We start from the raw sequence: 23,799 nt of genomic DNA, 5'->3' as shown, positions 1-23,799 counted from the left end.
GCCAATTTTCAGCTTTCAGTGCTGTCGCACTTTGAATGACAATTGCGCTGTCATGCAACACTGTACCCATATTACATTTTTTAGCATTATTTTGAGACCGATAAAAAAACTTTATTTCTGTGGTATTTATTCACCGCTGGGATTTTTATTTTTTTGCTATATAAATGAAAAATTCCAAAAATTTTGAAAAAAAAAGTGTTTTTCTTATAAAATGTTGCAAATAAGCTTTCTTCATAAATCTTGTCCAAAAATCAGTTATCTTTTTAGTAAAAAAAAAAAACCAAACCCATATTAGTTTATAATCACAAATAATATTTTTTCACATTTTTATATTTTTTTTTAACACACAGTCACCCTAGCAGTACAGTGTCACCATAGTGACACTGTACTACTTGTGGGGGGGCATGATTTATTTATTTTACACCGATTGCTTTTACACCCCTAAAGGCTGTAAAGCAATCATTTCTCCTTCTCTCTGGCTGCATTCCTGCAGCCATTGAGAAATAATGTGTGAGCTGTGATTGGTCACAGCTTGTCACATGGTACAAGGCTGCTGTGAATAGCCTTGTACCATGTGATCATTCACAGCTTTCACTCGTAGGAAGCAATGATGTCAGAAGTGACATCTTGCTTACACCTATTCATGTGATCACCGATTGGCCAATCAGTGATCACATGATCGAGACCTTACACAGAGGTCCCGTACAGCGATCGGAGGACACAGTGGGCACCGGGTCGCGGTGCCGCGTGCTCCCAGGGAGCGCGCACAATCCAAAATGGCAGGCGCTATTTATGAACGGCTCCCAGGGAGCGTGCACAATCCAAAATGGTGGGTGCCGTTTATGAACGGCAACCCGCCCCTGCACTGCCACCGTCCGGCCGTTTATATACAGCGGCCGGATGGCAAGTGGTTAAAGCGGTAATAAATAAAATTTATGTTTTTTTAATCAGGACAAGTTGATTGTGACACCGATTTAGTCCCTAGACAAGTAGTTTTTTGAAAAAATTTCCACGCCCCTGCAATAACCCTGAATTTTTAAACACTCGCACCAAAATGCGAGTCATAGTCCCTCTTTCCCCACAACCCCTCCAGCATGGTGGCGAAAAGTCTTCTCTTTGTGAATGTGCCACACTGTGAGTACAACACCACACACCCCTTCCTCCTGATGGTGGCTGTCAAGTCTGTTGCACAAACCGTAGCGCAGCGGCTGTCCACGGCAGGCACATAAGCGGCTACATGCGAATACGGACCCTGGATGTAGCAAATGCGTGTCCACGGTCGGCATTTCTGTGGAGTTTTGGGAGCACACAAAATTGGCTGCAGGTTATCAGCCCGTTTGTATGCCTCCATAGCACGGAATGTTGCCGTGTCCAGAGACCGTGTGTAGCCACCGCTGAACGTAGCAAACCATCCGCACACCAATTCCCATGTGAATGCAACCTTACCAGACCCCCTAGGTCAGTGGTCGGCAAGCCGCGGCTCGCGAGCCACATGCGGCTCTTTACACACTCTAATGCGGCTCTTCTGTGTGCCAGGCGCCCGCTCCCCTCCCTCCTCTCGGGCTGCCGCCCCAAAAGTCAGGACTCTGCAGCTAGCCCAGCAATGGGCAAACTACGGCCCGGCGGACCTTTTAATCCGGCCCGCGGAGCGTGGCAAACATTGGCTGTCAGGATGTAGGCGGGGCAGCCAGGATGTAGGCGGGGCAGCGTGACGAACTCCTCTCCTCTCACAGTCCGCCCTGAAGACCGGAACGGCGCGGGAACATGGCGAGAGGAACGCGCGGAGCAAAGGTAAGTGAATTGACACAATATGGGGAATGAATTACTATAGGGGGGATGAATTACTATAGGGGGGATGAATTACTATGGGGGATGAATTACTATGGGGGATGAATTACTATATGGGGGATGAATTACTATGGGGGATGAATTACTATATGGGGGATGAATTACTATATGGGGGATGAATTACTATGGGGGATGAATTACTATGGGGGATGAATTACTATATGGGGGATGAATTACTATGGGGGATGTATTTTCAGTTTTAAAAATGTGGCTCTCAAAATAAATTTCAATTGTGGTTTTGGCGAGATTTGGCTCAGTTGAAAAAAAAAGGTTGCCCACCACTGACCTAGGTGATGGTCAGCAACTTCAGTTCAGCTTGACAATAAAGGAGGTACAGTAGAGATCGACTTTTATAAATGACTAAAAGGTAACAGAAGGCCAACGCCTTTTGGGAACCCATCAAGATAAAAGTACTAATTATACCTTCATGTAAAGTAAAGGCCAGCCAGTAGTTTAGTCGCAGCAATGCGTCATCCTCTTTAAGGCAATTGACGTAGTTCAGCAGCAGCGGCCGACGCAGTACACAGCCCATCTGAGCAGGGAGCTGGAATATTTGTGAAAGGACACGGTTAGAATAGACAGAATTTACAAAATTCCAGGCTCACCCTGGTTACAGTTTTAATTCTCAAATTAAAATGATCAGAAACCCAAAAATAAAAATGGATTATAAAGTGGGGGAAAATTAATTATCTGATCTCCTGCAGATTTTGTAAGTTTGCTCACTTACAATGAAATGGTCTATCATTTTTATCGATGTATTTTAAAACGATAGAGACAGAATATCAACCACAAATCCAGAAAAAAAAAAAATTATATAAAATGCTATAAATTAAGTTGAAGTTCAGTGAGTAAAAAAAGTATTTGATCCCCTACCAACCAACAATGATTCTGGCTCCCACAGACTGGCTATGTGCTACACAGATTAGTCCTGTCAATTTAACCACTTCCCGTCCAGCCCATGTACATAAACGGGAGCAGTGCAGGAGCGGGTTGCTGTTTATAAACGGCGCCCGCATTCACAGCCTGTGCACACTCCCTGAGAGCACGCAGCTCCGTGATCCGGAGCCCACTGTGTCCTCCAGTTACAGCAAAACACTGATCACTGTACGGGACCTCTATGTGAGGTCCCGATTCATGCGATCACTGATTATGACTGTTCCTGTTATCACTGATTGGCCAATCAGTGATCACAGGAACAGTAGTAAACAAGATGTCGCTTCCTGACATCATTGCTTACTACGTATGAAATCTGTGAATGATCACAGGAGGTCACATGGTACAGGGCTATTCACAACAGCCTTGTACCATGTGACAAGCTGTGACCAATCACAGCTCTCACAGTATTTCTCAATGGCTGGAAGAATGCAGCCAGAGAGAAGGAGAAATTATTGCTTTTACAGCCTTTATGGGTATAAAAGCAAGCAAATCAGCAAAAAAAAAAAAAAAAACAAAAAAAAAAAAAAAACAAAAACCACCTTCATCACCCACCACAAGTAGTACAGTGTCACTATGGTGACTATCAGACCAGATTATATATATATATATATATATATATATAGATCTATCTCTCTATCTATCCACACACTTGAAATGCATTTTTATTACAAAATATATGAAAAAGATTTTTAAAAATGCATTTCAAATATACTGCATGTCTTTAAAAATACAAATCTACATTTTTGGAATGCATGTACAAATACATGTAAAAATATGTTAAAATGACTTTTTTAGATGTTAAAAAAAAAAATCAGAATATATATATTTTTAAATATATTCATCATATTTTTTTAATATATAAAAGTCATTTTAACATATATTTGTAAAATAAAAATACAAATATAAATTTTTAGATTGCATAGACATACAGTATATTTGAAATGTATTTTTAAAAATAATTTTCATATATTTTGTAATAAAAATGCATTTCAACATGCAATATACATATATAATATGGCCAAAATTGTAGCATTTCAAATATATGGCAATATATTTGGGAAGAATATTTTTAAAATATAATTTTTCTTCCATATGGGGTAGGCCAATAAGGCTAGGCTAAAAAAAAAAAAAAAAAAAAAAAAAAAAAAAAAAAAAAAAAAAAAAAGAAAAAAAACTTAGAAAACCAAAGATTTTTTTTTTTTTTTTGGAATGAACTAGATTTTACAGGAAAGCTCTCAAAAGATATACATGAGCAGCAATTTCTAAACATCTTTTTGAAAGTGTTCATTCTAATGTTAATCAATGTATATATATCCTCAGATATATACACAGGTGTCGCGCTCCATATATAACAGTAATCGTATAAATAATACTGTGACAAAGACTTATTGTGCTACAAAAAACAGTGCAACATATAGTGCTCAACAAAAATGAATGCCGATTCAACAAAAAGTCCTCTTTATGCTTAAAATATTCAGTGCCAAATTCTGTGCCGTGCCACACTCCCCGTGCTCTAAAGACAGATGTGCGCTCACCTCCTTCTTTAGCCACCCACAGTGGCTAACAGCTCTTTTTGTCCTCTCAGGACTAGGTAGTGATCTTCATATATTATATATATATATATATATATATATATATATATATATATATATATATATATATATATATATATCCATCCATGCCATGGATATATTGCCTTTTTCCTGCCACCAGAGGTCTCCCTTTTTCCTCCTTCCACACTGAGCCTCAATGGGTAGTAGGGATGGTTATTAGTAGTATTTTCTTCTCCCTCCTCTCCTCCTTCCGCCTCCTCCCTCCTCTCCTCCGGAGGCGGAAGGAGGAGAGGAGGGAGAAGAAAATACTACTAATAACCATCCCTACTACCCATTGAGGCTCAGTGTGGAAGGAGGAAAAAGGGAGACCTCTGGTGGCAGGAAAAAGGCAATATATCCATGGCATGGATGGATATATATATATATATATATATATATATATATATATATATATATATATATATATATATATATATATAATATATGAAGATCACTACCTAGTCCTGAGAGGACAAAAAGAGCTGTTAGCCACTGTGGGTGGCTAAAGAAGGAGGTGAGCGCACATCTATCTTTAGAGCACGGGGAGTGTGGCACGGCACAGAATTTGGCACTGAATATTTTAAGCATAAAGAGGACTTTTTGTTGAATCAGCATTCATTTTTGTTGAGCACTATATGTTGCACTGTTTTGTAGCACAATAAGTCTTTGTCACAGTATTATTTATAAGATTACGGTTATATATGGAGCGCGACACCTGTGTATATATCCGAGGATATATATACATTGATTGTTATATATCACATGTTTCACACAGATAATGAGTATTGTGTAAAGTGTTGATGCACCATTTCATTTGATTTAATTATTTCAAAAATATTTTTTTTACACTAAGGGAGTATCGCATTTTGGCTCACGAGTATCACTATATCTTTTTATTAGTTCATTCTAATGTTGACCCCGTCGTTTCAGTCACTGGCCAAGAGAAAAGTTTACGGAACATGAGTTCAGCAATTACAGCATTAATAAAAATATTTTAGCTCTAGGCAATAATTATAAAAAAACAAAAAAAACAAAAAAACAGACACACACACACGCCAAGCCTGAATGGGAAAAAAATAAAAATAAAAAAAACACACACAACACATATGCCAAGCCTGAATGGGGAAAAAAAAATGAAAAAAAAAATTGGACAAAGTGCCCTATAACTCCTCACATTTTGATTCAGGATAGTTTCCAACAGCTCAGCAAATGTCTTCACTTCTTCCAAAGGCAAAGATGAATACGCATCAACGTCTTTAGTAGAATCATTCTGAACACGGCTACTGCACACAGGAACATCAAAGTTGCTATTCCACTTCTGCAAAATACAAAAAAAATAAATAAATCACAATATAATCATTATAAATTGCAAAATCGGATATCCAGTCACAACAGAAAGCATGGGATTTTTTTCCTATTTTTTTTCATGGTGGGAAGAAAATATTACCACTAGCTAGAATTTCCCAATCTAGGTGGCTTTACCTCATCTCAAACCACACAGGGGACTGATTTACTAAATATGATAGAGTGCAAAATCTGGTAGAAACCAATCAGCTTCCAGGTTTTATTGTCAAGGCTTCATTGAACAAGCTGAAGGTAGAAGCCGATTGGCTGCCATGCACAGCTGCACCAGATTTTGCACTCTCCAGTTTTAGTAAATCAACTGCAGTGTCTTTTTTTTTTCAAAATCCTTCAGCTTATAACATCGGACTAAAGATCTACACAAAGTTTACAACAGAATTGTTGGCGGGTAATTTCTAGAGATCAACTGATAGAGTGCTACAAACTAAAATCTGAATAGGTGTTCGCTATATTAATGGGGAAAAAAAAAAAAAAAAAAGATAGGTGCGCCGCCGTTCAGTTAACCCCTTCACGCCTAAAGGGTAATACAAATCCTAATGCCTAAGCACAATTTTGCAACGTTGACATGTGTTAGTAAAACCGAACTACTTTGTACATCCAGGTGGATTATACCGCGTTTTTTTCAGGACAAATTTGGCTTTCGTTTGGTGGTAAATGGTAATGGATAGCTCCCGATTATTTTTTTTTTTATTATCAAAAGGAAAACTGGCCCAAAATAGTGAAAAAAAAAAAAAAAAAAAAAAAAAAAAAAACACATCACACCGATCACATTTTGTTGCTTTGAAGACTGAAATGAAGACAGACACAGTTTTTGTTTTATCCAGCAGGGTTTACTCTGTCTTCATTTCAGGCTGCAAAAGCAACAAAATGCGATTGTTTTAACCACTTCCCGTCCAGCCCGTGTACATAAACGGCCAGACGGTGGCAGTGCAGGGGCGGGCGGTTGTTTATAAACGTTGTCCCGCTTCCCTGCCTGTGCGTACTCCGCTGGGACACAGTGGAACACCGATCGCTGTACGGGACCTCTGAGTGAGGTCCCGATCATGTGATCACTGATCGGCCAATCAGTGATCACATGAACAGTAGTAAACAAGAGGTCAATTCTAACATCATTGCTTACTACGTGTGAAATCTGAATGATCACAGAGATCACATGGTACAGGGCTATTCACAACAGCCTTGTACCATGTGACAAGCTGTGACCAATTACAGCTCTAACAGTATTTCTCAATGGCTGCAGCCAGGGAGAAGAAATGATTGCTTTTACAGCCTTTATGGGTGTAAAAGCAATCAGTGTAAAAAAAAATAAAATAAAATCTTCATCACCCCCCACAAGTAGTACAGTGTCACTATGGTGACACTGTACTGCCGGGGGTGACAATATGTAAAAATTAAAAAAAAAAATCTAAAAAAATAAAAAACACAAAAATTTGTTTTTAAAATGATAATTTTTGGTTATAAACCAATTTAGGTTATTTTTTTACTAAAAAGATAGCGGAATACATTTTGACCAAGATTTATGTAGAAAGATTATTTGCAAAATTTTTTTATTTGAAAAATACTTAGTTTTTCAAAATTTTTGGACTTTCATTTATATAGCAAAAAATTCCAGCTGTGAATAAATACCACCAAAATAAAAGTTTTATCTGTCTCAAGAAAAATACAAAAAAAAAAAATTCATATGGGTACAGTGTTGCATGACTGCGCAATTGTCAAAGTGTGATAGCGCTGAAAGCTGGCCTGGACGGGGCTGAAAGTGTCTGGACTGGAAGTGGTTAAAAAAAAAAAAAAATTTGAAAAGCTGGGCGTACTGAAGTCAAATCGAAGAATCGACTTCAGTACAACCAGCCAGATAGATGGATGGAATCTCAACCAATCCCGGCTGAACCAGCGGAGACTCAATCCATCTTTGGCTGGCTTTAGTAAACAAACTGAAGATGAGGCTGCAGCTAGGAGCAGTTCTCCTGTACAGCCTCAGCTGTCAATGACATGACAGCTAGCAGGCGGTTTCAAAGAACTGCCAGCCAGCATCTACAGCAGGGCTTAAAATTTAGAGTCTAGACCTACTAGCCAGGCACAAACCTTACTCTCCACCAGTTGCCCCACCCAACCTTGCCCATGCCCGCCTCCAACCCCACCCGCGGACCATCCCAACCTCGACCCCAACCACGCCCCCTTAAAGCTTATGAAATTACATTTTTTTTTTTTAGAATAAAGAGTCCAAAATATAAAACTGTATACAGTAATGTATATCCCCCTCCCCTGTACCCCATTATAGTGATATGACGTGTATACAGTAATGTATATCCCCCCTCCCCTGTACCCCATTATAGTGATATGACATGTATACAGTAATGTATATCCCCCTCCCCTGTACTCCATTATAGTGATATGACATGTATACAGTAATGTATATCCCCCTCCCCTGTACTCCATTATAGTGATATGTATACAGTAATGTATATCCCCCCTCCCCTGTACTCCATTATAGTGATATGACGTGTATACAGTAATGTATATCCCCCCTCCCCTGTACTCCATTATAGTGATATGACGTGTATACAGTAATGTATATCCCCCTCCCCTGTACTCCATTATAGTGACATGACATGTATACAGTAATGTATATCCCCCTCCCCTGTACTCCATTATAGTGACATGACATGTATACAGTAATGTATATCCCCCTCCCCTGTACTCCATTATAGTGACATGACATGTATACAGTAATGTATATCCCCCCTCCCCTGTACTCCATTATAGTGATATGTATACAGTAATGTATATCCCCCCTCCCCTGTACCCCATTATAGTGATATGACGTGTATACAGTAATGTATATCCCCCTCCCCTGTACTCCATTATAGTGATATGACATGTATACAGTAATGTATATCCCCCTCCCCTGTACTCCATTATAGTGATATGACGTGTATACAGTAATGTATATCCCCCCTCCCCTGTACTCCATTATAGTGATATGACATGTATACAGTAATGTATATCCCCCTCCCCTGTACTCCATTATAGTGATAGGACATGTATACAGTAATGTATATCCCCCTCCCCTGTACTCCATTATAGTGACATGACGTGTATACAGTAATGTATATCCCCCCTCCCCTGTACTCCATTATAGTGATATGACATGTATACAGTAATGTATATCCCCCTCCCCTGTACTCCATTATAGTGATATGACGTGTATACAGTAATGTATATCCCCCTCCCCTGTACTCCATTATAGTGATATGTATACAGTAATGTATATCCCCCTCCCCTGTACTCCATTATAGTGACATGACATGTATACAGTAATGTATATCCCCCCCTCCCCTGTACTCCATTATAGTGACATGACATGTATACAGTAATGTATATCCCCCCTCCCCTGTACCCCATTATAGTGATATGACGTGTATACAGTAATGTATATCCGCCCTCCCCTGTACCCCATTATAGTGGTATGACATGTATACAGTAATGTATATCCCCCTCCCCTGTACTCCATTATAGTGATATGACATGTATACAGTAATGTATATCCCCCTCCCCTGTACACCATTATAGTGATATGACGTGTATACAGTAATGTATATCCCCCCTCCCCCGTACCCCATTATAGTGATATGACGTGTATACAGTAATGTATATCCCCCTCCCCTGTACTCCATTATAGTGATATGACGTGTATACAGTAATGTATATCCCCCTCCCCTGTACACCATTATAGTGATATGACGTGTATACAGTAATGTATATCCCCCCCTCCCCCGTACCCCATTATAGTGATATGACGTGTATACAGTAATGTATATCCCCCTCCCCTGTACTCCATTATAGTGATATGACATGTATACAGTAATGTATATCCCCCTCCCCTGTACCCCATTATAGTGATATGACGTGTATACAGTAATATATATCCCCCTCCCCTGTACTCCATTATAGTGATATGACGTGTATACAGTAATGTATATCCCCCTCCCCTGTACTCCATTATAGTGATATGACATGTATACAATAATGTATATCCCCCTCCCCTGTACTCCATTATAGTGATATGACATGTATACAGTAATGTATATCCCCCTCCCCTGTACTCCATTATAGTGATATGACATGTATACAGTAATGTATATCCCCCCTCCCCTGTACTCCATTATAGTGATATGACGTGTATACAATAATGTATATCCCCCCTCCCCTGTACTGCATTATAGTGATATGACATGTACACAGTAATGTATATCCCCCCTCCCCTGTACTCCATTATAGTGATATGACATGTATACAGTAATGTATATCCCCCCTCCCCTGTACCCCATTATAGTGATATGACGTGTATACAATAATGTATATCCCCCTCCCCTGTACTCCATTATAGTGATAGGACGTGTATACAGTAATGTATATCCCCCTCCCCTGTACTCCATTATAGTGATAGGACATGTATACGGTAATGTATATCCCCCTCCCCTGTACTCCATTATAGTGATATGATGGTGATATAAAAATCCTCCCTTGTATTAAAGCTCTACAGACCTATATAGAAATAGCTACTCACTCTTTTCTGAGTTTGAGTCAGTTTGCGGTCACACTCCGGATCTCCCACTCTTCTCTTCACAGTGGTTTTCCACTCACGGGCAAACAGAAATGTCGATTTCTGGAAAAACCTCTGCAAAAAGTTGAGACGTATTATAAAGGTCATGCTTGCTTTTAAAAACGCCATTTTCTAAAATTACTTTCCCCCCCCCCATACATAAAAGACCCTAACCAAAAGACATTTCATTTGCCAAATGCCATTATTTTTATGGAAAAATACTTATTTGAACCCTTTGCTGCTGATCTCTTTACAGCCACTTCCTGTCTACATGCACTCCAGTGACGGCTGCGTGGCCCCATCACCCTCTCTATCTGACCCGTTTACTCTTTATCACGGAAAATTGTACGTGAAAGAAAAATCCCACATTTTGGGCTGTCCCCAGAACAGGAAGAGAGGGGATATCTTCCAATGGGGGACACTAGTTCTGGTGACGAAGAAGAAAGTGGAAATGGACTTTCTAGGCGCAGAAATTCGGTACACAAATGGATAGGCCGGGTTCTGCACCCCCATACCTGACCTCTGGAGGTTGCTCTCATTCATTTATTTATGGTACTTATATAGCGCCATGAATTTACGCAGTGATTTATATATATATTATTCACAGCAGTCCCCGCCCCCGAGGAGCGTACAATCTAAGGTATATTAGCTGTGGGCGAATTGTGCAACGACATCATACAAGATATATTTTAGAGATGATGTGTTATTAAAGGAACATTGATTTGATACCGGAGAGAAGCCGGTGCCGGAACCAGGGTCCGCTTGCTGCGAAGAGCCAGCTTCCTTCATGTCCCGTTGGTGTGGTCCACAGCCTCTGCTGGGTTTCAAACGCCGCCCCAACCACCCGATCCGGATGCCTGCGCCTTCTTCTATGGAGACTGGAACCAGCGTCCCCAGGCGCCCGCTGATGACGTCACCGCGCCGGACCTCCTGCTTTTGGAGCGCATAGACACGCCCCCGGAACACTGAAGCCTATGCCGGAGAAGGGGAGGGAGGGCTTTCTGGGCTCACGGGGGAACGGATGCCCCAAGCTCACCGCTGGACACACAGCCTGTTCCCCCTGCGGGTGATCTCACCGGCGGTCTCCTCCACGGAGGAATGAAGCCCATCCCGAATGCAGCCCTACTCCACTCACCATGGAGGGATCGCGTCGGGAGAGGAGGCAAGTCTGACATCGGGAGTTATTTCATTCTTCCAAGTTGCCCCTAGAGTGCAGAGACCCCCCCAGGCTCCTGCCGTGTGTTCTTCCGGATCAGGAAACACTAAAAACTTGGAAGGCCTGGAGGTCCGCCTTTAAGGCGTTGGGATTACGCGTTTCCTCACCCAGAGGGAGGAGCTCTACGTCTCAAGGGGCTGTCCTGGAAGAAAGCCATTTCCACATTCTTCTTCTCAGTATTCTATACAGGGACGTGGCACTCGTTCATCTATTGGGGTTGCCCTCCTACCACACGAGGGTCACCCCAACCTTCCAATACATTCTAGTTCTGGGACAACGAAGGATTCACTGACTTGAGGAATTTCCTCTCACTTCCTGTTTTGGCTCTGAGACAGTAAGTGAAGGGAAAACTCCCAATGGAACACAGATGAGGGGAAAAAAAAAAAAAAAAACACAACACACACACACACACACTGACAGGGGTTATAACCCTCGCTTTATCCAAAATGAAAAAAAATAAGTTTTGCCTTTAGTTTTACATTTAACACAATAAAGAATACATGTCATTTTAGTAACTGGGTAACACACAAACCAGTTATGGGCATTGGGCATGCAACACCTGCCCAAAAAAAAAAAAAAAAAAAACCTTCATCAAAATATTTTGGATGTGTCTAGCATGCCCAGTCTCCTTTCATGTATCTCTCCATCTGCACTACACTGACACTGTACTGATGACACTGACTGGGAAGGGGTAACATCTAGGGGCAATTCGGAGGTTAACTGAGCCTAACAAAATGGAATGTGCGTAATTTATTTAAGGTACTTATATAGCGCCGTCAATTTACGCATCACTTTACATACATACACATATATATATATATATATATATAAAAACAGTCACATCAGTCCCTAACCCTCAAGGGGTGTACAATCCCTAACTCACATTCATACATACACATACTAGGGACAATTTAGACCGGAGCCAATTCACCTACCAGCATGTCTTTGGAGTGTGGAAGGAAACCGGAGTACCCAGAGGAAACCCACACAGGTACAGGGAAAACATGCAAACTCCAGGCAGGTGGTGCTGTGGTTGGGATTTGAACCATCGACCCGAGTACTGCCAGGCGGAAGTGCTCACCATTTAGCCACTGTGCTGCCCAATATATTACTATAATATGTGCTGCTTTTACTTTACTATCTGGCTGTTTTTTCTCCCTGCTTTGCAAGGAGAAGAAACAGACAGATTGCTGTTTAAAGTACACAGAGTTTTGCGTTTTTGTAGACACAGAACTCAGGGTGTGTTTGGCCACAGGAAATCAGCTAAAGTCACTGGCATTGCCGTGTCGGCAGGGGGTGCGTACATACCTAAACCCAGCAGCAAGCCAGCGATGCGCAAGTACGTTGTCTGGCCTGCCTGCGCCACTCACCCGCAATAAAACTACGGTGGGTAGGCGGTAAGCAGTTAATTGGGCATTGCATGTCACAAGTGCTGATGTATGTCAATACTTTACCAATAACAAAAACACATAAAAAGAAAAAAAAAAACAAAAAAAAAAAAAACACCACACCACACTGACAGGGGTTATAACCCTCGCTTTATCCAAAATGAAAAAAAATAAATAAGTTTTGCCTTTAGTTTTACATTTAAACACAATAAAGAATATATGTCATTTTAGTAACTGGGTAACACACAACCCAGTTATGGGCATTCAATACCTGCCCCAAAAAAAAAAAAAAAAAAAAAAAAAAGGGAAGGACGACAAGCGGGACTGGGCCCTTACAGAAACCAGATGTAGGCTTCTCAGTGTGAAGCCGTATTTCTAGCTTACCTTAAATCTGCTCGGTAAACTAACAGAGACCAGTTCAGGGCAGTAAACCTTGTAAAGGGAGAGAAGACCAAGGATGTGAGGCTGCATTCCCTGTGAAGTGAAAAAAAAAAAAAAATAATATCATACGTATTAATTATCTCAGGGTAGGACAGTTTCAGTTCCACTGATAAACAATAGCCAAGGTGACAACGGCAAATCCCCTCTTTCACCGGGATTTATTCCTCAACCTAGAGCCCTCTTGAACGAATCACCTGGTCCTGGCTGCTTGGAATTGTTGTCTCTATCCATATGTACCCACCGGGTCCTTGGGATTAGGGCCATGAGAGGTTTTTTTAGACACCAAGATTTGATGCATCTAAACCCAAGAACAAAGACCCCCTTATACACACACCTTACCTGAGCCTTCTCCCATTTCCATTGTAGACAGTGAACACCGAACATTTCTGAAAACTGGGGGGCAGGCAACATGCTTCTCTGTAAGGCAGGCCATAGATGGTGCAAACCAGGGGTTGGGGGGGGTGAGGACAGCGAACATTTCTGAATACTGGGGGGCAGGCAACATGCTTCTCTGTAAGGCAGGCCATAGATGGTGCAAACCAGGGGTTGGGGGGGGTGAGGACAGCGAACATTTCTGAATACTGGTGGGCAGGCAACATGCTACTCTGTAAGGCAGGCCATAGATGGTGCAAACCAGGGGTTGGGGGGGGGGGTGAAGACAGTGAACATTTCTGAATACTGGGGAGCAGGCAACATGGACAGTGAACACCGAACATTTCTGAATACTGGGGGGCAGGCAACATGCTACTCTGTAAGGCAGGCCATAGATGGTGCAAACCAGGGGTTGGGGGGGGGGGGGGGTGAGGACAGCGAACATTTCTGAATACTGGGGAGCAGGCAACATGCTTCTCTGTAAGGCAGGCCATAGATGGTGTAAACTGGCGGTTGGGGGGGGGGGGGGGGGAAATGAGGACAGCGAACATTTCTGAATACTGGGGAGCAGGCAACATGGACAGTGAAAACCGAACCTTTCTGAATACTGGGGGGCAGGCATCATGCTTCTCTGTAAGCCAGGCCATAGATGGTGCAAACTGGGGGTTGGGGGGGGGTGAGGACAGTGAACATTTCTGAATACTGGGGGGCAGGCAACATGCTTCTCTGTAAGGCAAGCCATAGATGGCTCAATCTGGGGGTTGGGGGGGTGAGGACAGCGAACATTTCTGAATACTGGGGGGCAGGCAACATGCTTCTCTGTAAGGCAAGCCATAGATGGCCCAATCTGGGGGTTGGGGGGGGTGAGGATAGTGAACACCGAACATTTCTGAATACTGGGGAGCAGGCAACACGCTTCACTGTAAGGCAGGCCATAGATGGTGCAAACTGGGGGTTGAGGGGGGTGAGGAGCAGTGCCTGCTGGGAGAAGACAGCTGAAGTTGATTGATCGAGATTCAAACCCTCTATGGCCGGCTCAAGGCCTCATCTAGACTTGCGGTTGAAGGGTGGCTTAAATGCGTGGTTGAGCAGAGTTTTTGCCGCCCCCATTCCGCTGCTGCAATAGGCAGAGGACATGGCTGTTTACGTGCCGTGGCCACAATGCTTTGCGCCTGCAGCAAAGTTGACTCAACTTGTGATCGGCAGGCAATAAGCCCACCGAATGCGACACATTCTAATCAATGGGGAAGCGCCGCAAATGCCCTGCAACTGCGTGCAGTGCACAGTTGTGGCATGTTTTTCAGCAAAAATGGGGTTCAAAACCGGCAGTGAGGAAGCGTCGCATCGCTTCAATGCCTCTCAGTAGACTCTGCAGCGCGTGCGCAGTGCGGATCGGGCATCAGAGGGAAGGGACATGTCTAAATCTACTCTTCTAGTGCTTAAGCCCAGCAGCCAATCAATAGGTCTGAGCTGTGTTACTGTCTCTCCTGCAATAAAGTTGCATATCCGCACTTTACACGGAGCCGTGCACAGGCAGCTCAGCATACAATTTCGTCAATGGCGAGATGACTAAACTCCTGAATATGTCAGGGATTGATACCCAGAAGCAAGCTGGCAGAACAGGTCATCGTCCAGAGGGGTACTCCAGGAGTCCAGTACACTGCCGAGAAGGGGAGGATACTTCTGTTTTAAGAGGTACGTGGGGCAGGGGGGCAGTAAATCTGGGGCTTCATAGCACTCCAGAAAGAGAAAAGGAATGACCAGAAACCATTGTTTGAATGGCAGTACTTCAGCCTAGTCAGCACAGTTACTGAACAGAGAGGTACAGTGGGTATAGAAAAGAATGACACCCCCCCGTTAACCACTTCACGTCCAAATACTTTCACCCCCTTCCAGTCCAGGCCAATTTTCAGCTTTCAGCGCTATCACACTTTAAATGACAATTGCGCGGTCATGCAACACTGTACCCATATTAATTTTTTTTAGCATTTTTTTTTGAGACCGATAAACTATTTTGGTGGTATTTATTCACCACTGGGCTATATAAATGAAAAAGTTCAAAAAAAATGTTGAAAAAAAAGTTTCTTATAAAATTTTGCAAATAAATAATCTTTCTTCATAAATCTTGGCCAAAATGTATTCAGCTATCTTTTTAGTAAAAAAAAAAAAAAAAAAAAAAAAAAAAAATTTATATATATATATTTATATATATATATATATATATATATATATATATATATATATATATATATATATATATATATATATATATAAACCCAAAATTAGTTTATAACCAAAAAGAATTAAAAACATCTTTTTAGCATTTTTTATTTTTTGAGACAGATGAATTATTTTGGTGGTATTTAATCACCACTGGGATTTTTATTTTTTTGCTATATAAAATGAAAAAGTTCAAAAAAAAAGTTGGAAAAAAAAAAAAAAAAAAAAAAAAAAAAAAAACACGTTTTATAAAATTTTGCAAATAAATAATCTTTCTTCATAAATCTTGAGCAAAATGTATTCAGCTATCTTTTTAATAAAAAAAAAAAAAATATATATAACCCAAAATTAGTTTTATAACCAAAAATAATTAAAAACATTTTTTTAGCATTTTTTTTTTGAGACAGATAAAAACTATTTTGGTGGTATTTATTCACCACTGGGATTTTTATTTTTTTGCTATATAAATGAAAAAGTTCAAAAAAATTTTGAAAAAAAAAAAAAGTTTCTTATAAAATTTTGCAAATAAATAATCTTTCATAAATCTTGGCCAAAATGCATTCAGCTATCTTTTTAGTAAAAAAATATATAACCCAAAATTAGTTTATAACCAAAAAGAATTAAAAAAAAAATTTTTAGCATTTTTTTTTGAGACAGATAAAAACTATTTTGGTGGTATTTATTCACCACTGGGATTTTAATTTTTTTGCTATATAAAATGAAAAAGTCCAAAACATTTAAAAAAAATAAAATTTGCAAAATAAATAATCTTTCTTCATAAATCTTGGCCAAAATGTATTCAGCTATCTTTTTAGTAAAAAAAAATATATAACCCAAAATTAGTTTATAACCAAAAAGAATTACAAAATTTTTTTTTAGCATTTTTTTTTTCTTTTGAGACAGATGAACTATTTTGGTGGTATTTATTCACCACTGGGATTTTTATTTTTTGCTATATAAAAATGAAAAAAAGTCCAAAACATTAAAAAAAAATAAAATTTGCAAATAAATAATCTTTCATAAATCTTGGCCAAAATGTATTCAGCCATCTTTTTAGTAAAAAAAATTAACCAATTTGGGTTATAACAAAAACATTTTTAAATTTTTAGATTATGGTTTTGTTTTGTTTTTTAACATACTGTCACCCCAGCAGTAGAGTGTCACCATAGTGACACTGTACTACTTGTGCGGGTGACAAAAAAAAAAAAATCCTTCAACACTGATTGCTTTTTACACCCATAAAGGCTGTAAAATCAATCACTTCTCTCTGGCTGCATTCTTGCAGCCACTGAGAAATACTGTGTGAGCGGTGATTGGTCACAGCTTGTCACATGGTACAAGGGTGTTGTGAACAGCCTTGTAGCATGTGACCTTGGTGACCATTCACAGATTTCACATGTAGTAAGCAATGATGTCAGTCAGTGACATAGTTTACTACTGTTCATGTGATCACTGATTGGCTGATCAGTGATCACATGATCGGGACCTCACACAGCGGCCCTGCACAGCGATTGGTGCTCCCAGGGAGCGCGCACAGGCTGTAAATGCGGGCGCAATTTGTACACGGCCACCCGCTCCTGCACTGCTCCCGTCCGGCTGTTTATGTACATGGGCCGGACGGGAAGTGGTTAAACTTGTATTCATCAATTAAACATAAGAAATACACTCACGTTCCAATCACTGATTGGCTGATCAGTGATCACATGATCGGGACCCCATACAGAGGTCCTGTACAGCAATCGCTGTTCTGGACACAGATCGGGCACTGGATCGCGGTGCCGCGCGCTCCCAGGGAGCGCGCACAGACAGGGAAGCGGGATGACGTATATAAACGGCCACCCGCCCCTGCACTGCTCCCGTCTGACCCCACACAGAGGTCCTGTACAGCAATCGGTGTTCTGAACACAGATCGGGCACTGGATCGCGGTGCCGCGCGCTCCCAGGGAGTGCGCACAGACAGGGAAGCGGGATGACGTATATAAACGGCCACCCGCCCCTGCACTGCTCCCGTCTGGCCATTTATGTACATGGGGTGGGAAATGAAGTGGTTAAAACAAATCACATTTTGTTTATTTTGCAGCCTGAAATGAAGACAGAGTAAACACTGCTGGATAAAACAAAAACTGTGTCTGTCTTCAAAGCAACAAAATGTGATTTTAAGGGGGGGGAGGGGGGATTCTTTTCTATGCCCACTGTATCTCCTTCAAAATTAGGCACATGGAGTATGCATTTCATTGGTAATAGAACACAATAATAAAAAAAAAAATAAAAAAAAAAAAAAAAAACAGTATGTACTACAAGCAGAACATTCAATGGATACAAAGCGACACCAATACAGGTCATACCTTCCTACTCTGCAAATCCAGCAGAATACGGACTCTGTAGGCACGAACTGTCAAGAAAAATAGAAATCCAGATTATACAGAAGTTGTTCAAACCTTTACTGAAGGTAGTGCAATGGGGGGGGGGGCACATTCAGAATCTGGTGCAGCTGTGCATGGCAGCCAATCAGTTTCTATCTTCAGTTAAGCGTTGACAATAAAACCAGGAAACCGATTGGTTTCTCTGCAGAGCTGCACCAGATTTTGCACTCTCCAGTTTTAGTAAATAATCTACATAGTGTTTTATCTGTATAGAGATTTTCTGTATCAGAAAAAAAAAAAAAAAAATTAGGATTGTGTTTTTACAACTTCTGGGTCAGTGTGCCAAAAAACGCAAAACGAATGTACTTTAGCGTTGCAAATATTCCCTTTGCAAAAAGTGATGCAGAAAAAAAAAAAAAAAAAAAGTTTCTTTGTTTCTATTATAACATTTTGCAAACAGGTAATTTGTCTCCTTCACTGATGTGCTTTGATGAGGCTCCACCGATAAGCAGCACTGCTGGGCACTGACTGTCAATGATGGGCACTTGTGGGCAGCACTGCTGGGCACTGATAAATCAGTGCCCTGATGATCGGTGCTGATCCCTCCTCTGACAATTGCCGGTTATCGGCAGTACTTTCCTCACGCTGTGACAGCATGAGGAAAGTGCAGCCGATAACCGGCAACGGCATTTACCGGTGATCTGCTGTGTCATTGGACACGGCTGATCACATGGTAAAGGCCACTGTGATTGGCCTTTTACCACATCACGTGATCAGCTGTGTCTATAGGACACAGCGAACACAGATGGCCGGGCGCGTGCCCCCGGGGGAGCGTTCTGGGAGGATGTCATATGACGCCCTCCAAAAACTGGCCGGCCGCAGTGTAGCAGTCATTCGCCTATCTGCGGTTAAAAATTATACGCATATTGTGCAAAAGTTTTAGGCAGGTGGGAAAAATGCTGTAAATGAAGGAGATCTTTTAGAAATAGAAGTGTTGTGTTCTATTTTGTTAATTGATAAAAATAAACTATAGAAGTAAATATATTATATATATATATATATATAGATAGATAGAAGAAGAGAAATCTTTGGAAACAGTGAAAAGCCCCGGGGAGGGACTGTTACTGGAACGCGTTAAAAAAGCAACAAAACACCCTGGAACACACATGTCCCTATTTAAAATTAAAGAAAGGGGCGGGGGGGGACCACACACACCAAAAAAACGCCCTAGAAAACACACACACACACACACACACACACACACACACACACAAATTGAAGCAAAAGAGAGGAAAAAAAATTACCCAGAAAGCATCAAAAAACGCACTGGAATGTGCCAAAAACGCCCTGGAATACAAATGTCCCTGCTTAAATTGAAACAAAGAGGGGGGGGGGGGAAATAAATAAAACAACCCGAAAGCCTCAAAAACGCACTGGAACGCGCCAAAAACGCCCTGGAACACACGTCCCTACTTAAATTGAAGCAAAAGAAAAAGGGAAAAAAAAAAAAAAAAAAAAAAAACCTTAAAAAGCATAAAAAAACGCGCCAAAAACGCCCTGGAATACACGTCCCTACTTAAACTGAAGCAAAAGAGGGGGAAAAGAAAAAATTAACAGGAAAGCATCAAAAACGTACCGGAACGTGCCAAAAATGCGCATGCAGAAACACATCTGGACTTCGTTTCTATGGTATGAACCGGCCCTTAAAGCGGTAGCAAAGGCCGCTTTCGATCTTGAATAGGTAAGCCCATAAGGCGGCTCACCTGTAAATACAGCAAATATCTCCTAAACATGTACCATTTAGGAGATATTTACACGTGTAGCAGCCGGTGACGTCACCAGCGCACGCACACTGCGCTCCAAATGAAACAGCATGCTGTCCATGGAGAGAGCCGTGCCACTAGAGTGACGTCATTGTGCGGTGCATGCAAATTATGACATGAGCCTGCAGGGGGACCAGTTTGTTTTTTTAAAACACTGTTTACTACTGCTTTTAAAAATAAATAAAAAAAAAAAAAAAAATATAAAAGAACTAGAATTGGAAAAAAGAAAAACACAAAAGAAAACTGCATCATAACACATGTGCAACGCCGACTTACCATGCTCCTTGCCAGTTAGCAGATAAAGCAGGTGACACAACGATGGGCACTGCGGAGATAAAATGTCACAAAACAGATAGAAGAGATGAAAGCTCTCCAGGAGTAAGATACCCCCCTACAAAAAGTGCGGTTTTGTTTTTTTGTTTTTTTTTTTAATTCTTTATTTATGCATTTCACAGTTGACAAAAAGCTGTCCATAAAAAACAAAAAAACAAAAAACAATAACAAAAAAAAACAAACACAACACACACCTGCCTATGCAGATAAGGGGTTTCTGTAGAGAAAAGCAAACTGTGCAGCTTTGACTAAAGAGAAGTAATGACCTTGCTGTAGACCATTTAAAGCGATACTAAAAGGCTAATTATTTTTTTTTAAACAAAACATGTCTATAACTTACCTGCTGTGTGCAGCGGATTTCCACAGAGCAGCCTGGATCCTCTTCTCAGGTCCCCTGCCGGTGTTCCTGGCTCTTCCTTTCTGTCAGGTGCCCCCACAGGAAGCAACTTTCTATGGGGGCACCCAAGCAGGCTGTTCCCGCGGCTTGGCCCTGCCCTCCATCTCTTCTCATTGGCCGACTGGCTGTGATTGACAGCAGCAGGAGCCAGCAGCTCCCGCTTGCTGTCTCAGCCAATGAGGAGGCAGAGACCCGGGACAGCCGAGGCTGTTGTGCACATCGTTGGAGCTCAGGTAAGTAATGGAGGGGGGGGCACTGCTGCACACAAAGTTTTTTAGCTTCATGCATAGAATGCGTGAAGTTACAAAACCTTGAGCCTTTACAACCACTTTAACTGCCTCCCATCCACCATATAACGAAATTACGGGAGGGCAGCGGTTCTCTCACTCTGGGAGAACGTCATATGACGTCCTCCCACTCCAACTGCACATGCGTGCCCCCGGGGGTGCACGTCGATTGGTGGTGCATTGTGTCCCTGGGACACAGCAGATCACCGATCACAGTAAAGAGCTGATGACACAGGCTCTGTCATGTGATCAGCTGTGTCCAATCACAGCTGATCGCATGTAAACAGGAAATGCCGATTATCGTCAGTCCTCCCCTCACGCTGACAGCGCATGAGAGCCAGTAAGTGGCATTCCTCAGAGGGGACATCTACACTGATCATCAGGGCACTAATGATCAGTGTAGCCACTTCAGTGCCACCTGTCAGTGCCCATCAATGCCACCTGTCAGTGCCTAATAGTGCCCATCAATGCCACCTGTCAGTGCCTAATAGTGCCCATCAATGCCACCTGTCAGTGCCTAATAGTGCCCATCAATGCCACCTGTCAGTGCCTAATAGTGCACATCAATGCCACCTGTCAGTGTCCACCAGAGCTGCCAGTCAGTGCCATATATGAGTGCTGCCCTTCAACGCCCACAAGTGATGCCTGTCATTGCCCACCAGTGCTGCCTATCAGTGCCCATAACTGCAGCCTCAGAGCACATCAATGAAGGAGAAAAATTACTTATTTACAAAATTTTATAATAGAAACTAAGGAAAAAAAAAAAAAAAGGAATTGTTTTGGTAAAGTGTTGCATGATCGCACAATTGTCATTCAAAGTGCGACAGCACTGAAAGCTGAAAATTGGCCTGGGCTGGAAAGGGGTGAAAGCACCTGGTAGGCAAGGGGTTAAATATCTCATGAAGCCTAACTGGAATACTCCCAGGACTTTGCCAAGTTGAGGCCTAGTCATTACTGTTCACCTCCTCCTTCAAAAGGAGCGAGATCTCAAACGCTGGGCTCAGAGACACTACATCAGAGCAGAGAAAAAGCATGTGAGGGGTTTGAATCAGAGAAAAAGCTCGCTCCTGTGATGGTGGAGGTGAGCAGTAATGACTAGGCCTCAGGTAGCAACATCTTGGGTGTCAGGCTTCATCAGGTATGTAAACGGCCTGCACTAGGGGTCTCTAAACTTTCTTAACAAAGGGCCTCCAGAGTTAATGGGGGTCGGACTGTGGCCTTTGGAAGTAGAAAAGGCCCTGTGGGAGGAACTGTGGCCATCATTGGTGTCATTGGGCGAAACTGTGCCCCATTATTTGTGTCACTGGGAGGAATTCTGTCTCAATATTTGTGTCATTGGGCCCCATTGTTGGTGTCATAAGGAATTGTGCCCCATCTTTGGTATCACTGGGAGGAACTATGCCCCATAGTTGGAATCAGTGGGAGGAATTGTGCCTCATCATTGGAAGGAATTGGGACTCACTGGAAGGAATCTTGCCCCATCTTTGGCGCCATCGGGAGGAAATTGTGCCCCATCGGGAGGAAATCGTGCCCCATCTTTGGAGCCATCGGGAGGAAATCGTGCCCCATCTTTGGAGCCATCGCGAGGAAATCGTGCCCCATCTTTGGAGCCATCGCGAGGAAATCGTGCCCCATCATCTTTGGAGCAATCGCGAGGAAATCGTGCCCCATCTTTGGAGCCATCGCGAGGAAATCGTGCCCCATCTTTGGAGCCATCGCGAGGAAATCGTGCCCCATCTTTGGAGCCATCGGGAGGAAGTCGTGCCCCATCGGGAGGAAGTCGTGCCCCATCGGGAGGAAGTCGTGCCCCATCTTTGGCGCCATCGGGAGGAAATCGTGCCGCATCGGGAGGAATTGTGCCCCATCTTTGGCACCATTGGAAGGAATTGTGCCCCATTATTGGTGTCATTGGGCCCTATTGTTGTCATTAGGAGGAATTGTACCCAATCTTTGGTTTCACTGGGGAGGAATTATGCCCCATATTTGGGGTCAATGGGAGGAATTCTTCCCCTTCATTGGTGTCAGTGGGGGGAACCATGCCTAATTATTGGTTTTTGGTGGATGAAAAATAGTTCCAAGGGCCAGATAAAAGCAAGCACAGGGCAACAAATGGCCCCTGGGCCCCAATTTAGAGTCCCCTGCCCTACACCTATCACAACAGCATTATACAGCTTTAGTTAAAGCTGCATTTTGTTTTTATCTAGACGCCCCTTATCTGCATAGGCAGGTTTTCAGTAAATGTGAGATAACCCTTTAAATAGAGCAGAAGACGGTCTGATCAAATATAATGATGTATTTTAAATTCCCATCAAGTTAGGTCTTCTCATTGTTGCAGTAAACCAAGAACAGGCGAACTCTATGGCTGCCTGAGATTGTCGGAGTGGATGCCGTATTTTTAGAATTATGCTGAACATAAAAGGGAAGTAAAGAGGTGTAAATAAAAGGGGGTGTGGGGTGTGAGAAAAAGGAGGGGGGCGGCGAAGGCCCAAAGGACCGGTTTTGATGAACATCGTATCCTAAAGTAAAACGGAAATCGGTTTTGGTTTTCTTTTCTGCCTTTAAATCTCACAAACAATGTGTGTTCTTACCAATGTGTCATCTTGGAGCAAACAATCTCT

The 23,799-nt window shown here is 42.0% G+C and overlaps 1 protein-coding gene across 1 annotated transcript in view; it reads right to left on the bottom strand.

The window, feature by feature from the left end:
• The window catches only part of LOC149428699 (centromere protein I-like), a gene marked incomplete at its 3' end in the record, with an annotated part of 56,580 nt that extends 32,793 nt beyond the window's left edge, over positions 1-23,787 (bottom strand). Inside the window, exons 1-7 of the mRNA XM_089667100.1 lie at positions 23,770-23,787; positions 20,441-20,489; positions 18,324-18,370; positions 13,330-13,419; positions 10,306-10,416; positions 5,551-5,694; positions 2,272-2,392 (exon numbers count right to left, since the gene is read on the bottom strand). Of these exons, the coding sequence (XP_089523226.1) occupies positions 2,272-2,392; positions 5,551-5,694; positions 10,306-10,416; positions 13,330-13,416 (463 nt within the window). The remainder of the gene's footprint in view (positions 1-2,271; positions 2,393-5,550; positions 5,695-10,305; positions 10,417-13,329; positions 13,420-18,323; positions 18,371-20,440; positions 20,490-23,769) is intronic.
• Positions 23,788-23,799: the final 12 nt, after the last annotated feature.

Source organism: Staurois parvus, unplaced genomic scaffold, assembly GCF_062004578.1.
Source record: "Staurois parvus isolate SC_StPar_1 unplaced genomic scaffold, SC_StPar_1.0 ptg003024l, whole genome shotgun sequence".
NCBI classification, from domain to species: domain Eukaryota; kingdom Metazoa; phylum Chordata; class Amphibia; order Anura; family Ranidae; genus Staurois; species Staurois parvus.
This window is presented reverse-complemented; position numbering and strand designations above follow the sequence as displayed.